The sequence below is a fragment of the Heteronotia binoei genome, chromosome 4, assembly GCF_032191835.1.
Source record: "Heteronotia binoei isolate CCM8104 ecotype False Entrance Well chromosome 4, APGP_CSIRO_Hbin_v1, whole genome shotgun sequence".
Lineage (NCBI taxonomy): Eukaryota > Metazoa > Chordata > Lepidosauria > Squamata > Gekkonidae > Heteronotia > Heteronotia binoei.
Window position 1 is genome coordinate 135,717,067 of NC_083226.1, and position 23,070 is coordinate 135,740,136.

The 23,070-nt window shown below is 42.6% G+C and overlaps 1 protein-coding gene across 1 annotated transcript; it reads right to left on the bottom strand.

The window, feature by feature from the left end:
* Positions 1 to 1,400: 1,400 nt before the first annotated feature.
* GCNT4 (glucosaminyl (N-acetyl) transferase 4) lies at positions 1,401 to 23,070 on the bottom strand. Its single transcript, XM_060235817.1, has 2 exons — positions 23,051 to 23,070; positions 1,401 to 6,608 (listed from the first exon to the last, which is right to left on the bottom strand). The coding sequence occupies exons 1-2, from the start codon at positions 23,062 to 23,064 to the stop codon at positions 5,201 to 5,203; spliced, it is 1,422 nt and encodes a 473-aa protein (XP_060091800.1). The 5' UTR covers positions 23,065 to 23,070; the 3' UTR covers positions 1,401 to 5,200.

Genomic DNA, 23,070 nt, shown 5'->3' on the forward strand with positions numbered 1-23,070 from the left:
AAAAAGGGTACAAAGGCAATTAAACTGCAAAATAGCAGCTCTCCAAAGTGATATGGGAGGTGAATTTTTGAGTAAGAACTTTGAGACCTATTTAAAGGAGGAAGGCATTAATCACAGAGTTGCCAACCTCTCCTCTCCAGCCGAAAACGGCATGGCAGAGCGAAGAGGAGGCGTCCTCCAAACCATGTGCCACGCCTTACCGGCAGACAGTGCACTGAAATTGGCATATTGGGAAGAAGCATTAAAAACATCTTGTTTTATCTCTAATAGATTATGGACTCAGGCTCTGGATGATATACCATATAGAGTACTGTATGGAAAAAAGCCAAACCTTGACTACCTTAGGATCTTTGGGTCTAAGGCATGGGTGAATATTCCTCTGGACAAGAGGAGGAAAGGGGGAGCCAGAGCCAGAAAGCTATTATTTGTAGGCTATCAGAATGGCATGAAAGCATATCGGTTTGTGGACTCAAATGATATGGTGAGGCTTAGTAGAGCAGCTTCGTTCTGTGAGGATGAGAACTGGACTAGAATCCATGCCAACGAAATGAAGTCTGCTTAGAGCACACAAAAGTTTACATTCTGAATAAAACTTAGTTGATCTTAAAGGTGCAACTTGACTACTGCTTAGTTGTAACTGCAGCTGTCTTTTCCAAAGAAAGCACTGGGGAGAAATTTTCAAGGGGTCTGTAACATAGATTCCAGATATGTAATCTGCCCCCAACTTGGAGAAACTGTAGAGAGATAAGAAATCCTAATCTCTCTTGCTCTCCCTTTCTCCATCAGTGAATGACAGAAACGGTGCTATGAACTTGAACATATGAAGCTGCCTTATACTGAATCAGACCCTTGGTCCATCAAAGTCAGTTTTGTCTACTCAGACTGGCAGTTTATTAAATTTACATGCTTATTCTATCTCCATTTCCATTTCATCTGGCATCAATAGGTAAGCAATGATCCATCTTTGCCATCAGCTGGAAGAAAGCTGCTGTACTTTTTCCCACAAGCAAAGCTCCAATATCATCAGTAGCCACACAAAATGAAGTTCAGCAACTGAGAATTTTTCTCATCAGTACATGGCAATAAGAGCTTCATCCCAAAAAGGATAGAATAAAGCTGTCTTTTGTTTATAAAAGCCCCCATGAGAAAGTATTAAGTGCATTTTGAAAGTCATTCTTTCAACTCTGTAATATTTACAATAACATTTGAGGACCCGCACTTGAGCAGTTTACAGTAAAAAGGAATTACTTCTTAAAAACCTTGGTTCTTTTGCTTTTAGTCTTTTGCAGACAAGAAGTCAGTGATTAGCTTAGCACCATTATAATCTCTTCCTGTTTCTTATTGTAAGCATTCCATTTAAAACCCATTAATATAGGACTGCACACAGAAGAGACATAATATAATGCAAACAGGGAATTTCAAGTTTTATTATAAAAAATAATGTATTATGAGTCTAAGTTTTTAAAACAATTACAGCTGATCATTTGTGTCTTGTGTTTACATATTTGTGAATTAATGGGTTGAGAACTAGGGCACTTTATTCCTTCTCACCATTTGGAATATTCTACCAGTTGGCAAAAGAAAGTTTATAATGCAAAACTTGTCTTAGCCAAAATACTCACTCATATTGCAAATAGTTCTTTTCTACCTTTTCTTATGCATTAAGGATTTCATAACTGCATGCCAGTGAAATATCTGAACCTCCTGGGAGAGTTCATAAATAAGATTTTCAAATGAATTAAGCTATGAAATAACACAGGAATTTGGAGCTCTTTTTGTGACTAGCATCACTTCAGACTTGCTCTGTAACTGAAGGTCCAATTACAAAAAGGGGTGACTGATAATCTATGGAACTACTTTCACACAGAGTCTCAGTTTTCAAAAGGTTAAGGCTGCATATTCAGAAAAATCTTATATATATAGCACAGCCCTTCTGAGATTGTACTCCTTCAGAATGCAGCTGGGACACCACGTGCTTAAACACTAGTTCACATCCCAAAAAGGAATAGATCACCAACACCAGCGAGGGCTGCAGGCACATTACTTCCCCAGCCTCTCCACACTGCAGAGGAAGGTGAAGGTAGCATGGCCATGCACTAAGAGCCAGTTCGGTGTAGTATTCTCATAGATCGCTTGTTTTATATGTTTTATTGTTTTATTGTTTTAACTGCTGTAACTTGATGTATTTTAAATCTAAAATTTATGTTAGATCTTATATGTTGTGAGCTGCCCTGAGCCACTTTGGTGGGAAGGGCGAGATATAAATTGAAATCAACTGAAAGTGTGCAGTCTTATCTGGGAGAACCGGGGTTGATTCCCCACTCCTCCACTTGCATCTGCTGGAAAGGCCTTGGGTCAGCCATAGCTCTTCTAGGAGTTGTCCCTGAAAGGGCAGCTGCTGTAAGAGTTCTCTCAGCCTGCCCCCCCCACCTCACAAGGTGTCTGTTGTGTGTGGGGGGAAAGGTAGAGGAGATTGTGACGGCTCTGAGATTCAGAGTATAGGGTGGGATATAAATCCAATATAATCATCTTCACCATCATCTCCTTCTTTTCCTACTCAAGTACTAACGTATGTGTGCACCTTTGCCACACAGCAGTTTTCAACTTTAGAAGGAAATTTAGCTTCCCTTTAAAACCTGGTTCACAAGAAAAACAAGGAGCAGGCTGCTTGAAACTGAACTCATGTAGTAGCTGCTCCAGATGGTGAGATGACTGTGGGAACTGGCCAAAGACAGATAGACCAAGTGCTGTCATGAGTTTCCTCCACACAATTCAGTAGTTAACGTGAAGCATACATAAATCACAGTAGAACATGAGCAGAAGAAACTCACAATACTCAACAAATTACATTGTACATAATCTGTAGCCCCAGATCTTTCCATGTTTAAGAACACCACTGTGTCCTGTCTCTGTATTTCTGTCTCTTTCAGTATTTTTACTGGCAATATTATGCTTGGTTACACTGTAGTAACTGATATATTCCTCCCAGAGAGGAAGCAGAATGAACTAGCACCCTATTTAAATATCGTAGACAGAAAGACCACACCACTATTTGAAATACACTGGATTTATAATGTGTTATAAAACATTTGAAGCATTTTCACATTATACATTTCCCCCCCAAAGTAGCCCAAGGTTGGCTATAAAATACCTTGTGTTCCACTGATTTACAAGAAAAAGTTGCCAGTGTTTCACTATATGGAACTTTCACATGGTCAAAACAGCAGTTGAACTGAACATGGGACAGCTTTCATGCCATATATATTCAATAATTGAGGCAATTTTGTACAAGACAAAGATTGCTCAGCCCCTACCCAATCATTCCATGATTTCTGAACAGCACTTGCCAACTACCATCCAGTTGCCAACCTCTCTAATGGTTGACAACCGGAACAATAAAATTGGCTCCTGAATGACATTATGTTAACCAGTTTTGGCCTCAAGTAATAATTCTCTGTTTCAGACTTTTCATCAGTCCTGGGTTTGTATAGATCCTGCATATCTTCCTTGAGGTAGTAGACTAAGCATACATCATTATAAAAGCTATCTATGATTTCCATTTATTTCAGCCTATAAGACTATTTTCCTGAGGTACAGACAAGGCACAGCTGGGTTTTACCGTTAAGGAAGAAAGTTAACTCTCAACTTCTACCTCAGTGTGATTCATTTAGATAGGGTGTTCCTTCAGTACATTTTTGATCCTGAGGGACCATAATTTGTACAAACATTTCTAAACTAACACAGATCTTTAGAGGCCTTCCTTCCTATAATCTTTCCTCACCGCCTTCAAATAATGGGTTTATAAATAAGTGCATGTACATAATATATATTTTAAACAATGGAGCTGACAATCACCCACAGTGTTACATTTCCTTAAGCCCCTGATCCTGAATCTGTATTATGACACCTTTGCTTGATAGTGATGAGAAATAAACCTCTTGGGGGAAATGTTGAAATGTACAATATTGACATGTACAGAACATGCATACCCATCAATGAAATAGAACAGAAAGTTTTCTATAATAGTCAGGGCACTGCTTGCATGAATTAAGTCATGATCAGGCTTACCACCTTTTCCCCCTTTAAAAATGCTACACACATGCATGCACATATAAAAAAACAACCCAGTAGCCAGCCTAGAAAGAACTAAAAAGATCAAAGGCTTGGAATAATTGTGTACGTTGTCATCAGTAATTCCCAATGTACTGTTCAAATGTCCCTCGCTATTGTAAACCATCTCACACATAGCAATGCTGGTATCAGTAGGGAGATAGAAGATGCAATGCCAAACTGCAGCAGTGGATTCATTGCAATAGTAGCACAACCTATAGAGAAGATACCTGTATCCCATCCAACTGAACCATTACAAGCACAATGAAATCTTCAAAATAATTAAAAATTTCTACAAGCCCTATGTAGGACTCATACAGCACAGAGAAGGCTCATATCATCTCTATGCACCACTGGGCGCACAACAGGACTGCAACTGAAATATCTGCTGTAAATTTATTCTGCCTTGTGGTAGCATCCTATAAATCAGAAGAGCCAGATGGACACAGAAGGAATTTAAGCACTAGAAACTCTATCTATCCTGTAGACTTGGAAAACAGACCACCACAAACAACATAAGTAATAACTCATCTGTTCTCACACTGTAAGGCATGGGATACCAAGAAAAATAGTATAAATTCCTGGAGTGCTCAGAGAACTTTCACCAATCCACATTAGATTTGTAGAAGGTGATTGCCTCTTTACCATCTAGCCTCAACATAATGGGGGGGTGGGAATGCTATGTTGTTCTAATTATTGTTTCTGTGCATTTGTGGAAGGTGAAAAAATCATTTCTTCTAATACCATTGTTGGATGAGCACCCTGTTTCAGAAACCTTAGCATGTAACAAAGGCTGCAGGCAACTTACCAGTGTTCATTTGGAGAGGGTGAGAAGTTAGAGCAAGTTCAAAAGAAGTTCAGGAAAATTGGGAAGCACTGGGTTAAGCAAATTTCTACAAGCCCTCTATTACTGGCTTTTTACTGCTGGGGAGCAGGGAACCTCACCCACTGCTTCTAGTTTCCCCTGCTCCCACATCTGCTCCATGGGCTCTATGCAGCTCATCTAATACACCTTCCCTTTAGCTACATATATAAAAGGACAACTGGATTCCACCAAGGTAGATATAAGATGCATGCTGAGCAATGTAACTCAACTTTTTTCCTGCAAAGACCAGTCATGGGTTGGCTGTGCTGCTGAAACATCTGTAAATGTCCTGTGCAGAAAAAGTTTTTCTGAAGACAAATCAACCCATTCCTTCTGCCTTTCTGCAAGTTTTTCTGCCAAACATTTTATTAAAACAGGATCCACTTTGGAATCAAATTTATTGGCAAACCAGTGCCCATAGCTGATGAGCCATCTCAGTTCTGCAGCTCCATAAATGCATACACTACGAAGATGTGTACCAGTGCAAGGAGGATATAGATGATTCTCAAGGTAGTTCCATTTTACCAAACGTGTTTTGCTCTGAAGATCTGTGATATCTGGAGCTGCTCTTGAAACCTCTCCTGGTGTGCCAGGTACACGAACAAGGGTTGCCCAAAAATGTTCATCAGGAGAGTAAGTGTCCTTTGACCATTCAAAAAAATCTTGAACAATGGAACTTTCAAGGACAAACTGTACAAACTCTTGACATAAAATGAAATAAGCACTGCCTACAAAAACCTCAATATTGTGGGGTGGTGGGTCCTTAGAGATATTAGTTTTCATAGGCACCTTTGTGTATAAGTAAGGCATTTTCTGAAGTTCATAGTGATAAATAAATCGTTCCCTTTTGCTGCTACTTGGCTTGATCGTCTCTAACATATTTCCTCCATTTAATTTCTTAAGTGCAGATATCAGCTCAAAGTTTGGCCGTAATGGAAAGTCTTGGCCACACAAATTGATTACATACTTCCATGGAACAGAAGATTTAAACAAATCAGACAAACAATTCAGATCTGCCTGAAGCCTTGAAATATGGGCATATTCTACCACCTCCAATTTGGATGCTATGAAAATATTGGAAAAGCATTTGGCTATATTGTCCAAAGCATGTTTGAAAGTGCTAGATGACTTTTGGTCATAATGGATACAGTAAACATTTTGACGGCTGTATATTGCATGGATGAGCCTCTCAACCATCATGGCATCTTTGTGAACCACCAAAGAATAGGCTAAAGGGAATTTTTCCTCTTCCAGAGAAACAGGCTTTAAGTTATATTCTCTAATTTTATGGTACACATGACAGTCACTAGTCATTGCTATGACATCATCATCATCTAAATCAATTATTTCTTTTCTCTTAATTTCTAAAGACTTGCCGATCTCTACAGGCTCTTCATTGTAAATGGAGGAACAGTTAATTTCATACTGCACATGACTTTTGACGTGGGGGTACTTGTTCTTCACAAATGATGAGGTGCTCAGAATTGGCTCTACAAAATAAATATCCTTGTGAGAGAACAACAGTCGCTCAACTTTGAGAAGTTTCAGTAGTGAAAGCAGCCATACTGTTAAAACCAAGATAAGGAGACTTTGTCGAGTTGGGTATTTGTAGAACCACTTACGCCTCTTCATTCTATGGCTGGATTAAAAAAAAAAGAGTATGGAATAATATGTTAAAGGCAAGGTTTTTTGACATATGACAAAGATAGCATATTCAAAACTGTGATAGCAGAAAAGTTAAATTTCTTATCTTTTTTTTTTACTGTTTGCTCAGTCACCCATAATTTAGCTTCATAACGTGAATGAGACAACATATCAATCATCCTCTCTTCTGTAGTAGTTATTATTTTGAATGAGTGAAGTGCCTGACAATTTGACAGCTCTGCTGAGTGGGGAAGCTGGGGCAACTTCAGCCAGTACGATTCCTCTCACCCCTGCAAGAAAAGCTACATATGTGAAAACTCCGCTTTCCACTCACCTATTAAAGGACAGAATCTCTGGATGATCTTTCATCCTGATAACCTTAAATAAAAGACAATTAGCAAAAACACTAGAAGTGGGTCCCATGTTTCAGGTTAAATATATGCTTATATCTGAAATTTTTTTTTAATACTGCTGGTCTATAATTATCCTTCTTTAAGAGACTATTTGCTCTTTTTTGCTACAGGATTTTGGAAGCCAGCACAGTATAAAGCTCTAGATGGATGTCTTGTAGGAACAAGAAGATGAGCTTTCAGGTGAGTACCGATAAAATCAAAATTGTGATAACAAATCTTCTTAAGATGTTTGGTGGCTTAAACACCCACCTCTGTACAGTATTGTAATAAATAGTTTGCCATAATAAAGAGGCAGACAACAATTTTTTTCCTAAACAAACTGCTCTGAGTAGCAACAAATTAAGAAAGGCTTATCTGTAGTCTAAACTAGAAAAAGAACCCACAACTCAGGATGATCTGCCTTTGAATGCAACTATTTATACAACACAGTCTCTTACATTCTTGCGGGGTGGGGGGGAGGGCACCTGAGCACACAGACAGTAGTCAGGGAAATAAGCAAGCAGCCAAACTAGCTGCTCAAATATTTTGTTGAAACAAACAGTTTAGAAATACACTGTCAGCAGAGTATAGGACAGAAATGAAAACTTGCAGAGTGATGCTTTGATCAGCAAATGCTATACAGAGACAGCGCTGTACTGTCTTCATTATGCAAAATAAGTGGAAAGGTTTGAACTCAAATAGATTGAAGAACTTAACAGATAAAAAGAATAATTTTTGAACAAATGTACAATAATTGTTGGGCTCAGGGGTCAAACCAGAGAAGACACTAAAAGATCTATGAATTGCAGTCATCATGTGGGGAGTGATTCAGATCAGGGCCAAGATGTCGGAAAAGGAAGGTGTTCAACCCTTATTCCTCTCACATAATTTCACCAATCAAAAAGAACTCTAGATTTTTAGTAGTCTGGAATGAAACAGGCAAGAAGAGACAGGGTGCCTCTCTTTTTTTTCCCTGTATGACTAATAAAAGCTAGAGAGAAGGGGGTCAGGTTTTAAATCAGTGAAACAGTGCAGGAAAATTAAAACCTCCATCAGACACCCAAACCGAACAAGGTTATTTTCCTCACATTGGTCTTGTCAGCCACCAGCGAGCCTGCAGCAAACGTGGACTATTGCACCCTTCTTAAATCTTTGTTCGCGAAGCCAAGCCGAGAGAGAGAGAGAGAGAGATTTTCCTCTGAAAAGTGTTGTGATATATTCACAACTATCCCAGTTGCACAACTGGTTTGACCTTCTGACATAAAATTATGCAGGTAGAAAGCTGACCTCGCAAGGCACTTCACTAGATCTCTAATTCTTAACTTGACCCCAGAGTGCAAATAAAAACATATGCATGATGGTGCCAGATAAAAAAAAGGGAGATGTTTCTACAAACTTGTGAGAACCCGAAGTGGGCAGCAAAATCCCCAAAATACAAAGGGGGATTAAACCTTCCATAATGGTGAAGCAATGTGTGCACCTGCGCATGCATCAAAGTGAAATCCAGAACCTTTGAGAGCTAGATTATATGACCTTTGTCCTTCCACTATCCTGTCTTCCTCCCTTCCTCATACATTTCTGTCACTTTCCCCCCTCCACAACATTTTACTGGTGGATGCCAAAAAAAAAAAGGACATCTGTGAAAAAGGACATCTGTGATGGGCAAAATCAGGATCATTATATTAACCTGTGAGCAGTGGTGGGATTCAAATAAATTAACAACAGGTTCTATGTCCTAATGACCATTTTAACTATACCAAAAGATATACTGAAAGGTAGTTTAATAATTCACGCATTAAATACTGCAATAAGAACAGTAAAAGAGGTAAAGACAACTAAGCTGTTGTTAATTTATTTGAATCCCACCACTGAGCAGTATCCAAGGGTGCACCTTTCTGGGGATAATAGTTGTGCTTTTAATTTTTTAAAAAATGTTTAACTTTAACAACAAGACAGTTATGCTTCTTGACAGTCTATGAAGACAACCAAGCTACCCCAGCGTGATTTTTTTTGAGCACTGGAGTATAGGAAGCTGCCTGGTATTAAGACACTGAGCTCATCTGTCTAGCTCATTATGTGCATGTACAAATTGATATAAATCAAATAAAGTTGTGAGCAAAAATTCTACTTTGAGTTACTGGCATTAAAACTGTGAGCTACTGCACAAATTAGTTTGCTGTGGGGCCATCCTTCCTGAGCTAAGACAAAAATGTGTGAGCTGGAGGCTAAAAATTTGTGAGCTAACTCAGCTTAGAGGGAACACTGGTCCCAGCCCTTTGCTGCTTGATAGCAGGATTTTCAGTTCCAGAAGGGATGCTGTGAACACTGCACTTCTATGGAGAGTCACTCCAGCCTTATTAACTGTTCTGTTTCGTGTCAGGCTGCAATCACACACACTAGAGGGTAGCTCTGACGGCTCCATCAAATCAAGGTGGCATTAACAGGAGATGATCGGCCTGGGGATTCCAGTGCTCCTGGGGAGGGGAAGATATGACGGTGGGACGAGGCAGAATTATAAGGGAAGGAGGTTGAGACATAATAGTGCTTCCAGCCTCCGCCCCATCCCGAAGGTGACAGGTAGCGGGGCCAGGTTGAATTACTCGCCTCCGTCACTGGTGTTGTGCAATGCCAGGTCCATTAATAATAATAAGACCTCTGTCCTGCAGGAGTTCCTGACCAAACAGGACATGGACCTGGCTTGCGTGACCGAGACCTGGGTGCGTGAAGGGGAGACGGTAGCTCTCTCCCAGACCGTTCCCCCAGGATACTCGGTCTTTCATCAGTCACGGACTAGCGGGCGGGGGGGTGGGGTGGCACTCTTCATACGAGAGGCTTACTCCTTTAGGGCTCTTCCGGCTCCAGAGATTCCGGGCGTTGAATGTGTTGGCCTGATGTGGGATGTTGAGGAGGGGTTGGCGATCTGGCTGGTGTACCGACCGCCTAACGCACCGGCCGGCGCCTTACCATCCCTGGTGGAGGCCGCGGTGGGCTGGGCGCTGGAGCACCCAAGGCTTTTGGTCTTGGGTGACTTCAATGTCCATGCCGACGACGTGGCATCCAGCCAGGCGATGGACCTGGTGTCATCCATGGCGACACTAGGACTCTCCCAGGTTGTTACAACACCCACTCATCAGGCGGGACACATGTTAGACCTGGTCTTTGTGGCCGGAATATCAGTGACTGATATTGCAACGGAAGCAGTGCCATGGTCAGATCACTTTGCCCTTAAGGCCCGTATGGAGGTGTCACCCAAAACCTGTTTAGGCGGAGAGCGTATTTTAGCTCACCCGCGGAGCCTGATGGACCCGGAACGGTTCCTAACGGCTCTACGGGATACCTGGCCCGCTGGCGATTCCCTGGATGATCTGGTAGAGTCCTGGAACGATGGGCTCTCCAGGGCCATTGAGGAGATCGCACCCAGGCGCCCTCTGCGCCCCCGCCCGAAACGGTCGCCTTGGTTTAACCGGGAGCTGCGGCAACAAAAGCGGGGGCTCAGACGACTAGAGAGGCAATGGTGGCGTACTCGAGACGAAGTGACCCGAACATCTTATAGAGAGAGTTTGAAGGCCTATGAGATGGCAATCAAATCCGCAAAGAGAGTATTCCTTGCGGCTAAGATTGCGTCCGCAACTTAGCGCCCGGCACAATTATTTGACATAATTAGAGGACTTACAATGCTGCCACAAGGCAGGTTAAATTCTATTGAATTGGAAATCGGCTGTGAGGCTTTTGCGAAATTTTTTGCGGGTAAAATCGCGTCACTCCGCCCCGACCCCCCTGCCAGTTTGGAGACAGTTAGCGAACCTGAGGCCCCGAGCCTGTCTTCGGATTATACTCTGGATGGCTTTAGGCCCCTCAGCCTGGAGGAAGTTGACAGGATTCTCTTATTGGCTCGCCCAACAACTTGTAAATTGGACCCATGCCCTTCCTGGCTTATTAAATCTTGCCAGGGGGATCTTAGATATCCTGTGCGGGATATCATAAATAGATCCCTAACGGAAGGGCACTTTCCAACGCCACTCAAAGAGGCCGTGGTCCGTCCCCTCCTAAAAAAACCATCTTTAGATCCGGCCCAATTGGCGCACTATCGGCCGGTTTCAAATTTGCCCTTTTTGGGTAAACTTATTGAGAGGGCAGTGGCGATGCAATTACAGAATTTCCTGGAGGACGCTTCCATCCTTGATCCATTTCAGTCCGGCTTTCGCCCGGGACACGGGACGGAGACAGTGTTGGTCGCCCTAGTAGATGACCTTCAACGGCATCTGGATCGGGGTGGCTCGGCGGTGCTGATGCTGTTAGACCTGTCGGCGGCGTTCGACACGGTCGACCATCGGCTACTGACGTGCCGCCTCGCCGACGCGGGGATTCAGGGGTTGGCCTTACAGTGGCTTTCCTCTTTCCTGGAAGGTCGGGGACAAAAGGTCGCAATAGGGGGGGAGCTATCCCAGAGGCGCACACTTGATTGTGGTGTGCCCCAGGGGGCGGTTCTCTCCCCGATGTTATTCAATATCTACATGCGGCCTCTTGCCCAGATTGCCCGAAGGTATGGGCTGGGGTGTCACCAGTATGCTGATGACACCCAGCTCTATCTACTGATGGACGGCTGGCCGGTCTGCGCCCCGGAAAATCTTGACCGGGCATTACGGGCCGTGGCTGAGTGGCTCAGACTGAGTGGGCTGAAGCTAAATCCTACGAAGACAGAGGTCCTTTGCTTGGGTCGCCGCGGCCCGGGGGGGGGATCCCCCTGCCAGCTTTTGACGGTGCGCCGCTGATGGCGGCGGACAGAGTCAGGAGCTTGGGGGTGCTATTGGAGCCTTCCTTAAAGATGGAGGCTCAGATAGCAGCCGCTGCCAAGTCCGCATTTTTTCATCTTAGGCGGGCAAGGCAGCTGGCCCCCTTCTTGGAGCGTGACGACCTAGCAACAGTGATCCATGCTACGGTCACCTCGAGGTTAGACTACTGCAATGCCCTCTACATGGGGCTGCCCCTGTCCCGGACTCGAAAACTGCAGCTGGTGCAGAATGCCGCGGCCCGGCTGTTATTGGGTCTCCCAAAGTGGGGACACATTCGGCCGGGTCTTCGGACCTTGCACTGGCTTCCAGTGATGTATCGAGTCCGGTACAAGGTGCTGGTTATTACCTTTAAAGCCCTATATGGCCTGGGACCTGCCTACCTGAAGGACCGTCTCTCCCCACATGTTCCCCAGAGAGCACTGAGGTCAGGAACACAAAATCTCCTCTCTATCCCCGGGCCAAAAGAAGCTCGCTTGAAAGTCACCCGAGATAGGGCTTTCTCCGTTATGGCCCCCACTTGGTGGAATCAGCTGCCGGAAGAGGTGAGGGCCCTGCGGGATTTGGCTCAATTCCGCAGGGCCTGTAAGACAACCCTCTTCCGGCTAGCTTACACCTAGCTGGGATGGAAACCTGACGTAACTGGCCAGCCATCTGTTCACATAAATGACATGTTATTGGTTTTAAGCTGCATTGTTTTTATGAATTGAAATGTATTGGTTTTAATGTTTAAATGTCAAGTATTTAATTGTTTTATACTTAAATTGTTAAATTGTTAATTGTTGGAAGCCGCCCTGAGCCACTTGTGGGAAGGGCGGGATACAAATCCCGAATAAATAAAATAAATAAATAAATAAATAAATAATGCACTTTCAATTCACTCTCAATGCCCTTTCCAACTGGATGTTTCCAGTTCACACAGTAATATCCCAGCTTCAAAGTGCATTGAAAGTGTGTTATTTAGTGTCCTGTGATCTCAGCCTCAGAGTGGTATTTGATTAAGTTTCTCTATCTCTTCACAATGGAAGCTGCTGTTATTCTTAAGGGCTTCTTTATACAAGATCAAAGCCACCTGATGCCATCTGTTTTCCAGCACTTCCTAAGGTGAAATGACTGTTCCAATAGGAGCAGGTTAATAACATTAAGATCACAGCCTGAAGTTAACTTTTTCCCTCCCATCTCCCGTTTTGGTAACAACATTCCAGTCTGACGAAGAGCTCTTGAGAGCATAAGTGTACACAGTTTTGTGCCATACTGGTTGCACATAATAAAATTATATCATATGGCTTTTAAACATGCTTTCCCCCCCCCCCCCCCCGTTGGACCAACACAGCTGATCTGGAACATATGCCTGAGATTGCACTGCTTCATTTCCTACTGTGTGTCCCCAAGCCCAGGACAGGGCTTGGGTCTAGAAAAAGAAGCATTTTTTTTTGGCTCATTATTCTTGAACGGCTATCCTAGAGCCCTAGTGAGAAAGATGGACTAGAAATAACATTTTAAAAATCCCCATTCCTTTTGCTAAAAAAAGGGGGGGTGGAGGAAGCCTTGAAAGCCACCTTGAAGATCATTAGCTTGAAAAGGTGAAGTAAATAAATGCATTTTTGTGGATAGAGATAGCTGGTAGGTAGAGAAGATAGATAGATGAAAGACAGATAAGAAAGGGTTAGAGAGTATGCCTGCCTGGGCAGATTTTTTTTTTTAATTTAAAAACTTTTGTTCTCTAGAGATCCTTTTTTTAACAAAAGTGGTAACTCAGAATTATGGAAATGATATACTATGGGAATGCGTGTGTCTGTGCACACACACAAAAACCACAGGAAGGAAAAAGACAAAAATATTAACGTTGCTAACACCTCCCCCGACCAGCCCTCGCTGTCGCTGAACCAAAAACCGAGGCAGAGAAGCCCGCCAATTTCTTTCTTCCTCTCCCCTCATGCCAAACTGAGTGGCCATGGCGCATGCGCAGATTCCAGAGGCGGGGCGCATGTAGGTAGTGTGAGGCAGAGGCGGGATCGAGGGCTGCTTCCCCCTCCCTTCCCTTTGGCTGCCTCCCAAACCAGGCGGCGCTTGCCGTTGGTGGGAGGGGAAGCACTCTCTCTCTCTCTCACACAAACAAACTCACCCTTCTGTGTTTCTCGGGCGGGCAGGCGGGCCGAGTGCGCGCGCAGGTGCATTCCCATTCCCTGCTCCTCTCTCTCTTCACTCCCTCCCTTTCTCTTCCCCTCTCCTGGCGAGGATTAGTCGCCCGGGTCTCTTTTGTCTTATCCGGGGCAAGCCACGCAGCGTGCCCGCCCGCCTCGTTTTTTCCTTCTTTCCCCACTCTTTTTCCTCTCACAGAACCTCGTGCGGGTCCATCCAGAAGGGGGCGGGGAAGGGACCCAGGAAGGCTGCGGTTCGCCGCCCAGCCTGGGGGAGGCCGACAGCCAACGAGCGAAGAGGCCGGCCGGGTGAGAGAAGAACACCCTGAGAGGATGAGGAGTGAGGCCTCCTTGGCCCGGCCGGACTGAAGTAATAAAAATTAACAGCCGGCGCCCGGCCAACAACCGGTTCTATAGAACCGGTGCGAACCGGCTGAATCCCACCACTGCCTGTGAGTCATACAACTAAGAACATAAGAACATAAGAGAAGCCATGTTGGATCAGGCCAATGGCCCATCCAGTCCAACACTCTGTGTCACACAGTGGCCAAAAAAAATATTATATTATATTATATATACACATGTGTATATATATATGTGTGTGTGTGTGTGTGTGTGTGTACACACACACACACTGTGGCTAATAGCCACTGATGGACCTCTGCTCCATATATATATATATATGTGTGTGTGTGTGTGTGTGTGTATACACACACACACACACTGTGGCTAATAGCCACTGATGGACCTCTGCTCCATATTTTTATCCAATCCCCTCTTGAAACTGGCTATGCTTGCAGCCGCCACCACCTCCTGTGGAAGTGAATTCCACATGTTAATCACCCTTTGGGTGAAGAAGTACTTCCTTTTATCCGTTTTAACCTGACTGCTCAGCAATTTCATTGAATGCCCACGAGTTCTTGTATTGTGAGAAAGGGAGAAAAGTAATTCTTTCTCTACTTTCTCCATCCCATGCATTATCTTGTAAACCTCTATCATGTCACCCCACAGGCGACATTTCTCCAAGCTAAAGAGCCTCAAGCGTTTCAACCTTTCTTCATAGGGAAAGTGTTTCAATCCTTTAATTATTCTAGTTGCCCTTTTCTGGACTTTCTCCAATGCTATAATATCCTTTTTGAGGTGCGGCGACCAGAACTGCACACAGTTCTCCAAATGAGACCACACCATCGATTTATACAGGGGCATTATGATACTGGCTGATTTGTTATCAATTTCCTTCCTAATAATTCCCAGCGTGGCATTGGCCTTTTTTATTGCAATCGCACATTGACTTGACATTTTCAGTGAGTTATCTACCACGACCCCAAGATCTCTCTCTTGGTCAGTCTCTGCCAGTTCACACCCCATCAACTTGTATTTGTAGCTGGGATTCTTGGCCCCAATGTGCATTACTTTGCACTTGGCCACATTGAACCTCATCTGCCACGTTGACGCCCACTCACCCAGCCTCAACAGATCCCTTTGGAGTGCCTCACAATCCCCTCTGGTTCTCACCACCCTGAACAATTTAGTGTCATCTGCAAACTTGGCCACTTCACTGCTCACTCCCAGCTCCAAATCATTTATGAACAAGTTAAAGAGCATGGGACCCAGTACTGAGCCCTGCGGCACCCCACTGCTTATTGTCCTCCACTGCGAAGACTGCCCATTTATACTCACTCTCTGCTTCCTATTGATCAGCCAGTTTTTGATCCACAAGAGGACCTGTCCTTTTATTCCATGACTCTCGAGCCTTTGATGAGGAACTTTATCAAAAGCTTTCTGGAAGTCAAGGTAAACAACATCTATTGGGTCTCCTTTGTCCACATGCTTGTTCACCCCCTCAAAGAAATGTAACAGGTTAGTGAGGCAAGATCTTCCCTTACAGAACCCATGCTGAGTCTTCCTCAACAACCCGTGTTCATCAATGTGCCTACTCATTCTGTCCTTGATAATGGTTTCTACCAACTTTCCCGGTATTGAAGTCAGACTGACTGGCCTGTAATTTCCCGGATCTCCTCTGGAACCCTTTTTAAAGATGGGGGTGACATTTGCTACCTTCCAGTCCTCAGGAATGGAGGCAGATTTCAATGAAAGATTACAGATTTTTGTCAGAAGATCCACAAGTTCAACTTTGAGTTCTTTCAGAACTCTTGGATGTATGCCATCCAGACCTGGTGACTTATTAGTTTTTAAGATGGCCTTCAACTAGCGAAAAAACTTGTGACAAAACTAGGCAGAGGGCGGGATAGAAATAAAAAATTATTATTATTATTATTATATTATTATTAATTCGTCTATCAGTTGTAGGACCTCCTCTTTTGTCACCTCAATCTGACTCAGGTCTTTCAACACCCCTTCCAAAATTAGTGGTTCTGGAGTGGGCAAACACTTCTCATCTTCCACAGTGAAGACGGAGTCAAAAAATGCATTCAGCTTCTCAGCCATTTCCCTATCCTCCTTCAGTAATCCTTTGACCTCTTGGTCATCCAAGGGCCCCACTGTCTCCCTGGCTGGTTTCCTGCTTCTAATATATTTGAAGAAATTTTTATTGTTGGTCTTTATATTTTTTGCAATATGCTCCTCATAGTCCCTTTTTGCCTGCCTGATCACAGTCTTGCATTTGATTTGCCACAGCCTGTGTTCCCTTTTATTAATCTCACTTGGACTGGTTTTCCACTGCTTAAAGGAGACTTTCTTACCTTTTACAGCTTCAATTATTTTGTCTGTTAACCATGCAGGCCTTTTCTTATACCTGTTTGTGCCTTTCCTAACTTGCGGTATATATTTTATCTGAGCTTCTAGGATTGTAGCTTTAAATAGCCTCCAAGCTTCCCCAAGGGTTTTGACCGTATTTACCTTTCCTTTCAGTTTCCTCTTCACATGCCTCCTCATCTCAGAGAATTTACCCCTTTTAAAGTTAAACATGGTTGTGCTGGTCTTTTGGGGCAACTCCCTATTTATACAAATGGTGAAATCAATAACTAACTACTGTCATGACAGCTTACACAGAATAAATGCATATAGTTCTGGCAAATTTTCCATGGTTGGTCACAGTTCTATCCATGCTACACCAACAGTGCAATCCTACACAGATTCACACCCTTCTAAGCCCACTGGTGCCAGCTGGCTCAGGGCTGCACTGTAAATGTCCCAGTCCTGACTCATAAACTTGCACATATGGTAAGGATTTCCTACACAATAGTCATTCAAGATAGGAACAAAAATGAAGCTTGTGTAATTTTTGCTTTGAAATGTCTGTTTTAAAGAAAAATGGAAAATAATTACATTGTGCATAATTTAACATTCAACAAAGATAGATTCAGGTGGGTAGCTGCATTGGTCTGAAGCAGCAGAACAAAATTTGAGTCCAGTGGCACCTTTAAGATTAACAATGTTTTATTCAAGGCATAAGCTTCCATGTGCACGCACACTTCTTCAGATAACATTGGCATTAGATAGGCAGAGGATGAAAAGCAACTTAACATACCCCATGATAAAGATTGTTTAACACAGTGGCCCCAACCTTTTTGGCACCAGGGACCGGTTTTCTGAAAGACAATTTTTCCATGGACTGGAGGGGGTGCTGGGGTTTTTGCTGCCTCAGGCTGCCCCCACACCCACATCCCATCTCTGCCTCCCCATGGAGGTCTTTAAATGAGGAGTAGAAAAGGTCTCTGCCTTACTCTGCCTGATTGCTAACAGGCCACAGACCAGTACTGGTCCGTGGCCTGGCGGTTGGGGACCCCAGGTTCAACAGATGCAAGGACTAAACTGAAATAACAAGCTTAGTTTATATATGGACACAATTTGTTTGGATTTAATTCCAGGGAAAAAACATAGTGAAAAAAATAAATATATCAAAATTGGATACTGATGTGCAAATATATCTTTCTTAATTGTAGAATGCTGTTATGCTCCATCCATGTCCTCTCAAGCATGGAGGTAATTAATAGCATCCTTTTCTTTAAGGTGGGGTGATTGGTTATGCAGTGCTATGTCTCCTCTGTACCCAAACCATAGAAATACATTCCAATCTACTATTCCAAATTACATTACATTCTATTATTCATTACATTACAATCACTATTCCAATCCAGTATTCCAAACAAAAATTAAAATAAAATAAAGAGAATGTATAGACCTTCTTGATGAGAATACAGTTCTAAAGATCTGTTAAACAACTCTTATTACGCTTATGCTAATTTGCTGCTCACCTTCTGCCTATATGTATGAACTGGTAATGTCCATTTCAATGTTTCTGAAGACGTGCGTGTGTGTGTGTGTGTGTGCAAAAGTTTGTACCTTGAATAAAACTTTGTTGGTCTTAAAGATACCACTGGGCTCATATTTTGTTCTGTTAATATTCCACAGTTCTGAATATGAAGTGTTCTGGGATAGCAGAAAAAACAAAGGTCTTCAAGGAAAGATTATGAATGCTTATCATGTCTTGTAAAACTTTTGTACCCCAAAATATAGTTGAATAAACATTCAGTTGAACATTATTAACGTTCAACAACCAAATTGGTTACTTTCAGCCATATGTTAGTGACATGGGTATCTACAGTTGAATTCATCTGTAGATACCCATGCCGCTACAATATTGATGAAAGTCATTAGTTCCATGTAATGAAATAAAAGCTAAGTACAGAGAATGCAAATGGATGCTAAGCTGGATGTTAATGGAACAGAGAGGCCAGCAAATTTCAGAATTTGAGGCCAAGTTTTATTATGCAGTATTATTTTATAGAGTTCCATTGGCAAAAGGTCCCTTGTCTCTAAGGAGTATCAAATGTAAATGAGAGAATGGAAAACCAAGACACTGATGTTGATGGCTAATGTTGATGGATATATGTATATGTACTTAAACCTCTGTTACAAGTAGGAATTATGATTGAGGATAAACCAAAAGTCACACAGAAAACATGCATTTTGAGAAGGGACATATAGGGAGACAGAGAGGAGGTACCGTGTTCAAGGAAAGAATCATCACATGCACAAAGAAGCATGGGAGAACAGGCAAAGATATAACACTAAGCAAGAGAACTTTGATAAGGTAAAGCTGAAAGTGCTGGAACAAAAATACCAAGGAGCTGGATATACCCTGGATAACCCAGGCAAGCCTGATCTTGTCAGATCCCAGAAGCTAAGCAGGGTTGACTCTGGTTAGTACTTGGACTCTGTTAGTTCTCCCTTGAAATACCAAGCTGGGAGGAAAGGGAGAACAGACTTTATTCAGCCATCTTTCTGAATATCCTCCAGTAGTCCCCATGACTTCCAGGTGCAGACACACACACACACACAATAAAAAAATACCAACAAATAAATGAAAAATTCAAAATGCCAAAATATAGGGTGGATACAGAGGATACCCAGTGAGAATATGGCAACAAATACAAAATATCTGAGTAGCACATAATATTTGGTAAATACAGAGGATACCCAGTGAAAATATGGCAATATTGGTATTGTGAATATTGGTATTGTGAATTTTTATATTGGGATTAGGAAATATGTCTTGTATTGGCTTGTATCTTATATTAGGAGAAGCTTTATATAGTAATTTGCATTGTGATTTATGGCTGAGGAAGGCGTGGCCGAAACCAGTCTCTGATTCATGTTATTTCTTCTTCATGATTCATTTCAACATAATTGAAGACTACATCTCAAGTACAAGACTCAGGACTGTATGAGAATTTAGTGCACTGGGACTTTTTTAAGTATTTTGGAGTTTACCAATGTTACTGTGTCTTTGACGTGCACACTTTTAATATAATAGAGTGTGTATGTGCTATTTGGATATTTTGTATTTTTTTGCCAAAATATAGAGTGGGGCAAACATATTTAAAGGACACAGAGTTTGTGCTAGGTATAAAAGGGGATTGAGAAGCAAGCAAAAGGACATAATGGTAAATATATTTATCTGAGTGACTGGAAATTCAAATGTTTATGGCAATGTACGAACCACAGATGTGAAAAAGAAAGACTAAAGAAGACAGCTGTAATAATAAAGTTTTATTCAAGAAGATGGAGAAGAAACAGAAGATTTTTGCAATCTGTTACAAGGAGAAGGAGCAAGGAAGAGCCAAGAATCAAAGCCCCAGCTGTGTTTCTGGTCCAGTGTGGATATTGATGCATATAGATTATAAGGAGGAGACTTGGGATGAAGGATGAGCAGTTGAGTCTTGAATATGTGGAGTCTAAAAAAGCAATGAGACATCAGTAGATATATCAGGCAGGTGGAGATGCAGGAAGGGATGAAGGGGACAAGCAACGGCTGGGTCACTGGCATATATGGTACTGAAAACCATGCAGCTTAAGAGACCACCTGCACAGCGAGAGAAAGTGAGCAAACAGCAGGGACAAACACAGCGGAGAAGCTTCTTAGGGGAAAATGTTGACATGACTGATATCAGCTAAAAATGAAGCCACAAAAACCTGCAGCCTGGATGGTCAATTGTAGCAGTAATGGGAGAGAGGTCCAGATGGACCAGGGCAGACCTTTAGATTTGGCGATAACGTCAATTAACAGTGTAGGACAGAAAATGCCCTAAAAGTTAGGGAATCTTTGGTCTGAAGTTTCAAGGAGAAGGGGAGAATGGAGCTTGAAGAGACAAAGGGTTAGCAACTATATCCCCTAGGAGTTTGGAGGCAAAAGGAAAAAGTGAAAAGTCAGTCAATAGTTAGAGAGTGGTTGCAGATGAATGGAATGGCGGGGTTTGGGAATGGTATGTGCGTTTGATCACAGAGAAGCTGCGGCAGAGAGCAGGCAAAAGAGTGGCAGAAATGGTCATCAAGAGGGAAGAGGATTGAGGTGTTTCTGGAGCACTTAGATGAAGAAACAGAGTAGCATCTCATCTACTGACACTGAGGGGTAAGGCACAGATTGAGAGAGGGGGAGGGGGTTACCAGAAGGAGGGACAGGTGGAAGAAGGATGGATTGAGAGAAGCCCACAAGGTATCAGAGGCTTAGCAGGACAAACAACCTGTTAATGGTACCAAGAACCTTCAGACCATCATTAGCTAGGGGATATCCAAACCACAGGTAGACCTGGGAACCTTTCCAAAAGGAAAGGCTAGTCCATTAGTTTTGTGGCATAAATTCAGTTTTTTACTTAATTGTGTGTGATCAGATTTTTAAAACACATTTTATGTTGAAACGTTATCCAAAGCTCCAATTTAAATCATGCACTCAAATAATTGTCACCCTTGAGGTAATCAAGATGGCTGTCAAGTTAGTCTGGCTATAGAATATAAATGCTAGAAAGCACCATCACGTATTATCTCTATCTATGTTTTAAGTAATATTGAGTTTATTTATCACCTCGGCTTCAATGGTAAATTTTAAAAGTGGCTGAAGTCATGCCTTAAACTTCTATGGTGCCCACTCAAGCTCATTTACTCTATCCCAGGAGTGGCCAAACTGCAGCTCGGGAACCACATGTGGCTCTTTCACATATATCGTGTGGCTCTTGCAGCCTCCACCACCCCGTCAGCCAGCTTGGAAACAGCATATCTCTCTTTAAATCATGTTGCCAAGCCAGCCGGTGGCTTGGAGAATGCATTTGAAGTTAAAATTGCTTTATTTCCACCTCTCCCTCCCTCCCTCTCTTCCTTCCTGTCTTGGGGCTCTCCAAACATCTGAAATTTATTCTGTGTGGTTCTTATATTAAGCAAGTTTGGCCACCCCTGCTCTAGCCCTTTTCAGAGAGCAGGAGGCATGGGATACATTCTCCAGATCACACATCTACATAGAAGGAAGTAGACGGAAAATAATATTAGGTAATTGTGGTAGTACTAGTGACCATGCCATAACTATAACAGTTAAGCAGGGCATACCTATTGCCTCCTATTTGTGCCACATTGCATGTACAGCACATCAGTAGTCCACAAATTGCTACCTCTGGGACTACAGGCAGCAAATCTGTTTAATTTATGTTAGTTTCTAAATGCCAGTAATCACAGGCTGGAAAGGAACAGTTTTGTTCTTCACCATATATTTAGGTGCAACACACCTGCAGCAACAACCAGGGCTTTTTTGTAGCAGGAACTCCTTTGCATATTAGGCCACACCTCCCTGATGTAGCCAGTCATCCAAGAGCTTACAGTAAGCCCTATGCTAAGAGCCCTGTAAGCGTGGCAACAAGTATGCTAGTCTCCTTTCCAGGTGGTGAAGTCACATTGGGTAGGGTTGGTAAAGTTTTATATGGCCTACTGAGCACAAGGAAAGGGTGCAGCACTCTAGTCATCTTAGATTTCTCCAAACTAATGCAGCTGGTTTTCCCTTATAACCAGATAGAAACTAAGATGAGCTTACAGCTTCTGAAATAGTATTCATATGGTAAATAGCATATTTCAGTTTCTAAAGCAAAAAAAAAAGAAGAGCCTTACTTATGTTATCAATTGGTAGCCACAGTGCTCTTTACTCTATTGATACCCCATCTTTCTCCCCCATGGTGACCCACATAAGCTTACATAATTCTCCTCTCCCTCATTTTATCCTTACAACAATCCGTTGAGATAGGATAGGCCAGGTGTGAAGTCACCCAGCGAGCTTTATGGCTGAGTGGAGTTTCAGACCTGGGTCTCCCAGATTCTAGTTTGACACTCTAACCATGACACCACAGTGGCTCTATAGTGGTCAGAGTGTCAGACTAAGATTGGGGACACTTCAATACAAATTCCTACTCAGTCACAAAGCTCCCTAGATAATGCTGGCCTATTTCTCAGCCTAAACTTCACAAGGTTGTTGTTGTGAAGATAAAAGGGAAGGCACTCCATATATGCCACCCTGCAAACCCTGAACAAAGGAGGGGACATAAAAATCTAATAATAAAATGCACAAAATATGCTTGGTTATTTAAAATATTTGTGCTATAGGAATGATCACTGTTACACATAGTTCAATGGGAATTTGTTTTGGTAGGCCAAATTTACATCCAACTTTCTCTACCAGACCAAGCTGACTCTTATCCTTTGTGCAATTAAATCTGCTATATTCGTTTTTCATAACACTACATAATGTAAACAGACATTTGCACCTCAGTTTTTTGGAGGGTTTTTTTTCTGGACGAGAGGTGCTAAATGACATTTTAATCACAGTATTACCTCAGCTGAGTCATAGCTCT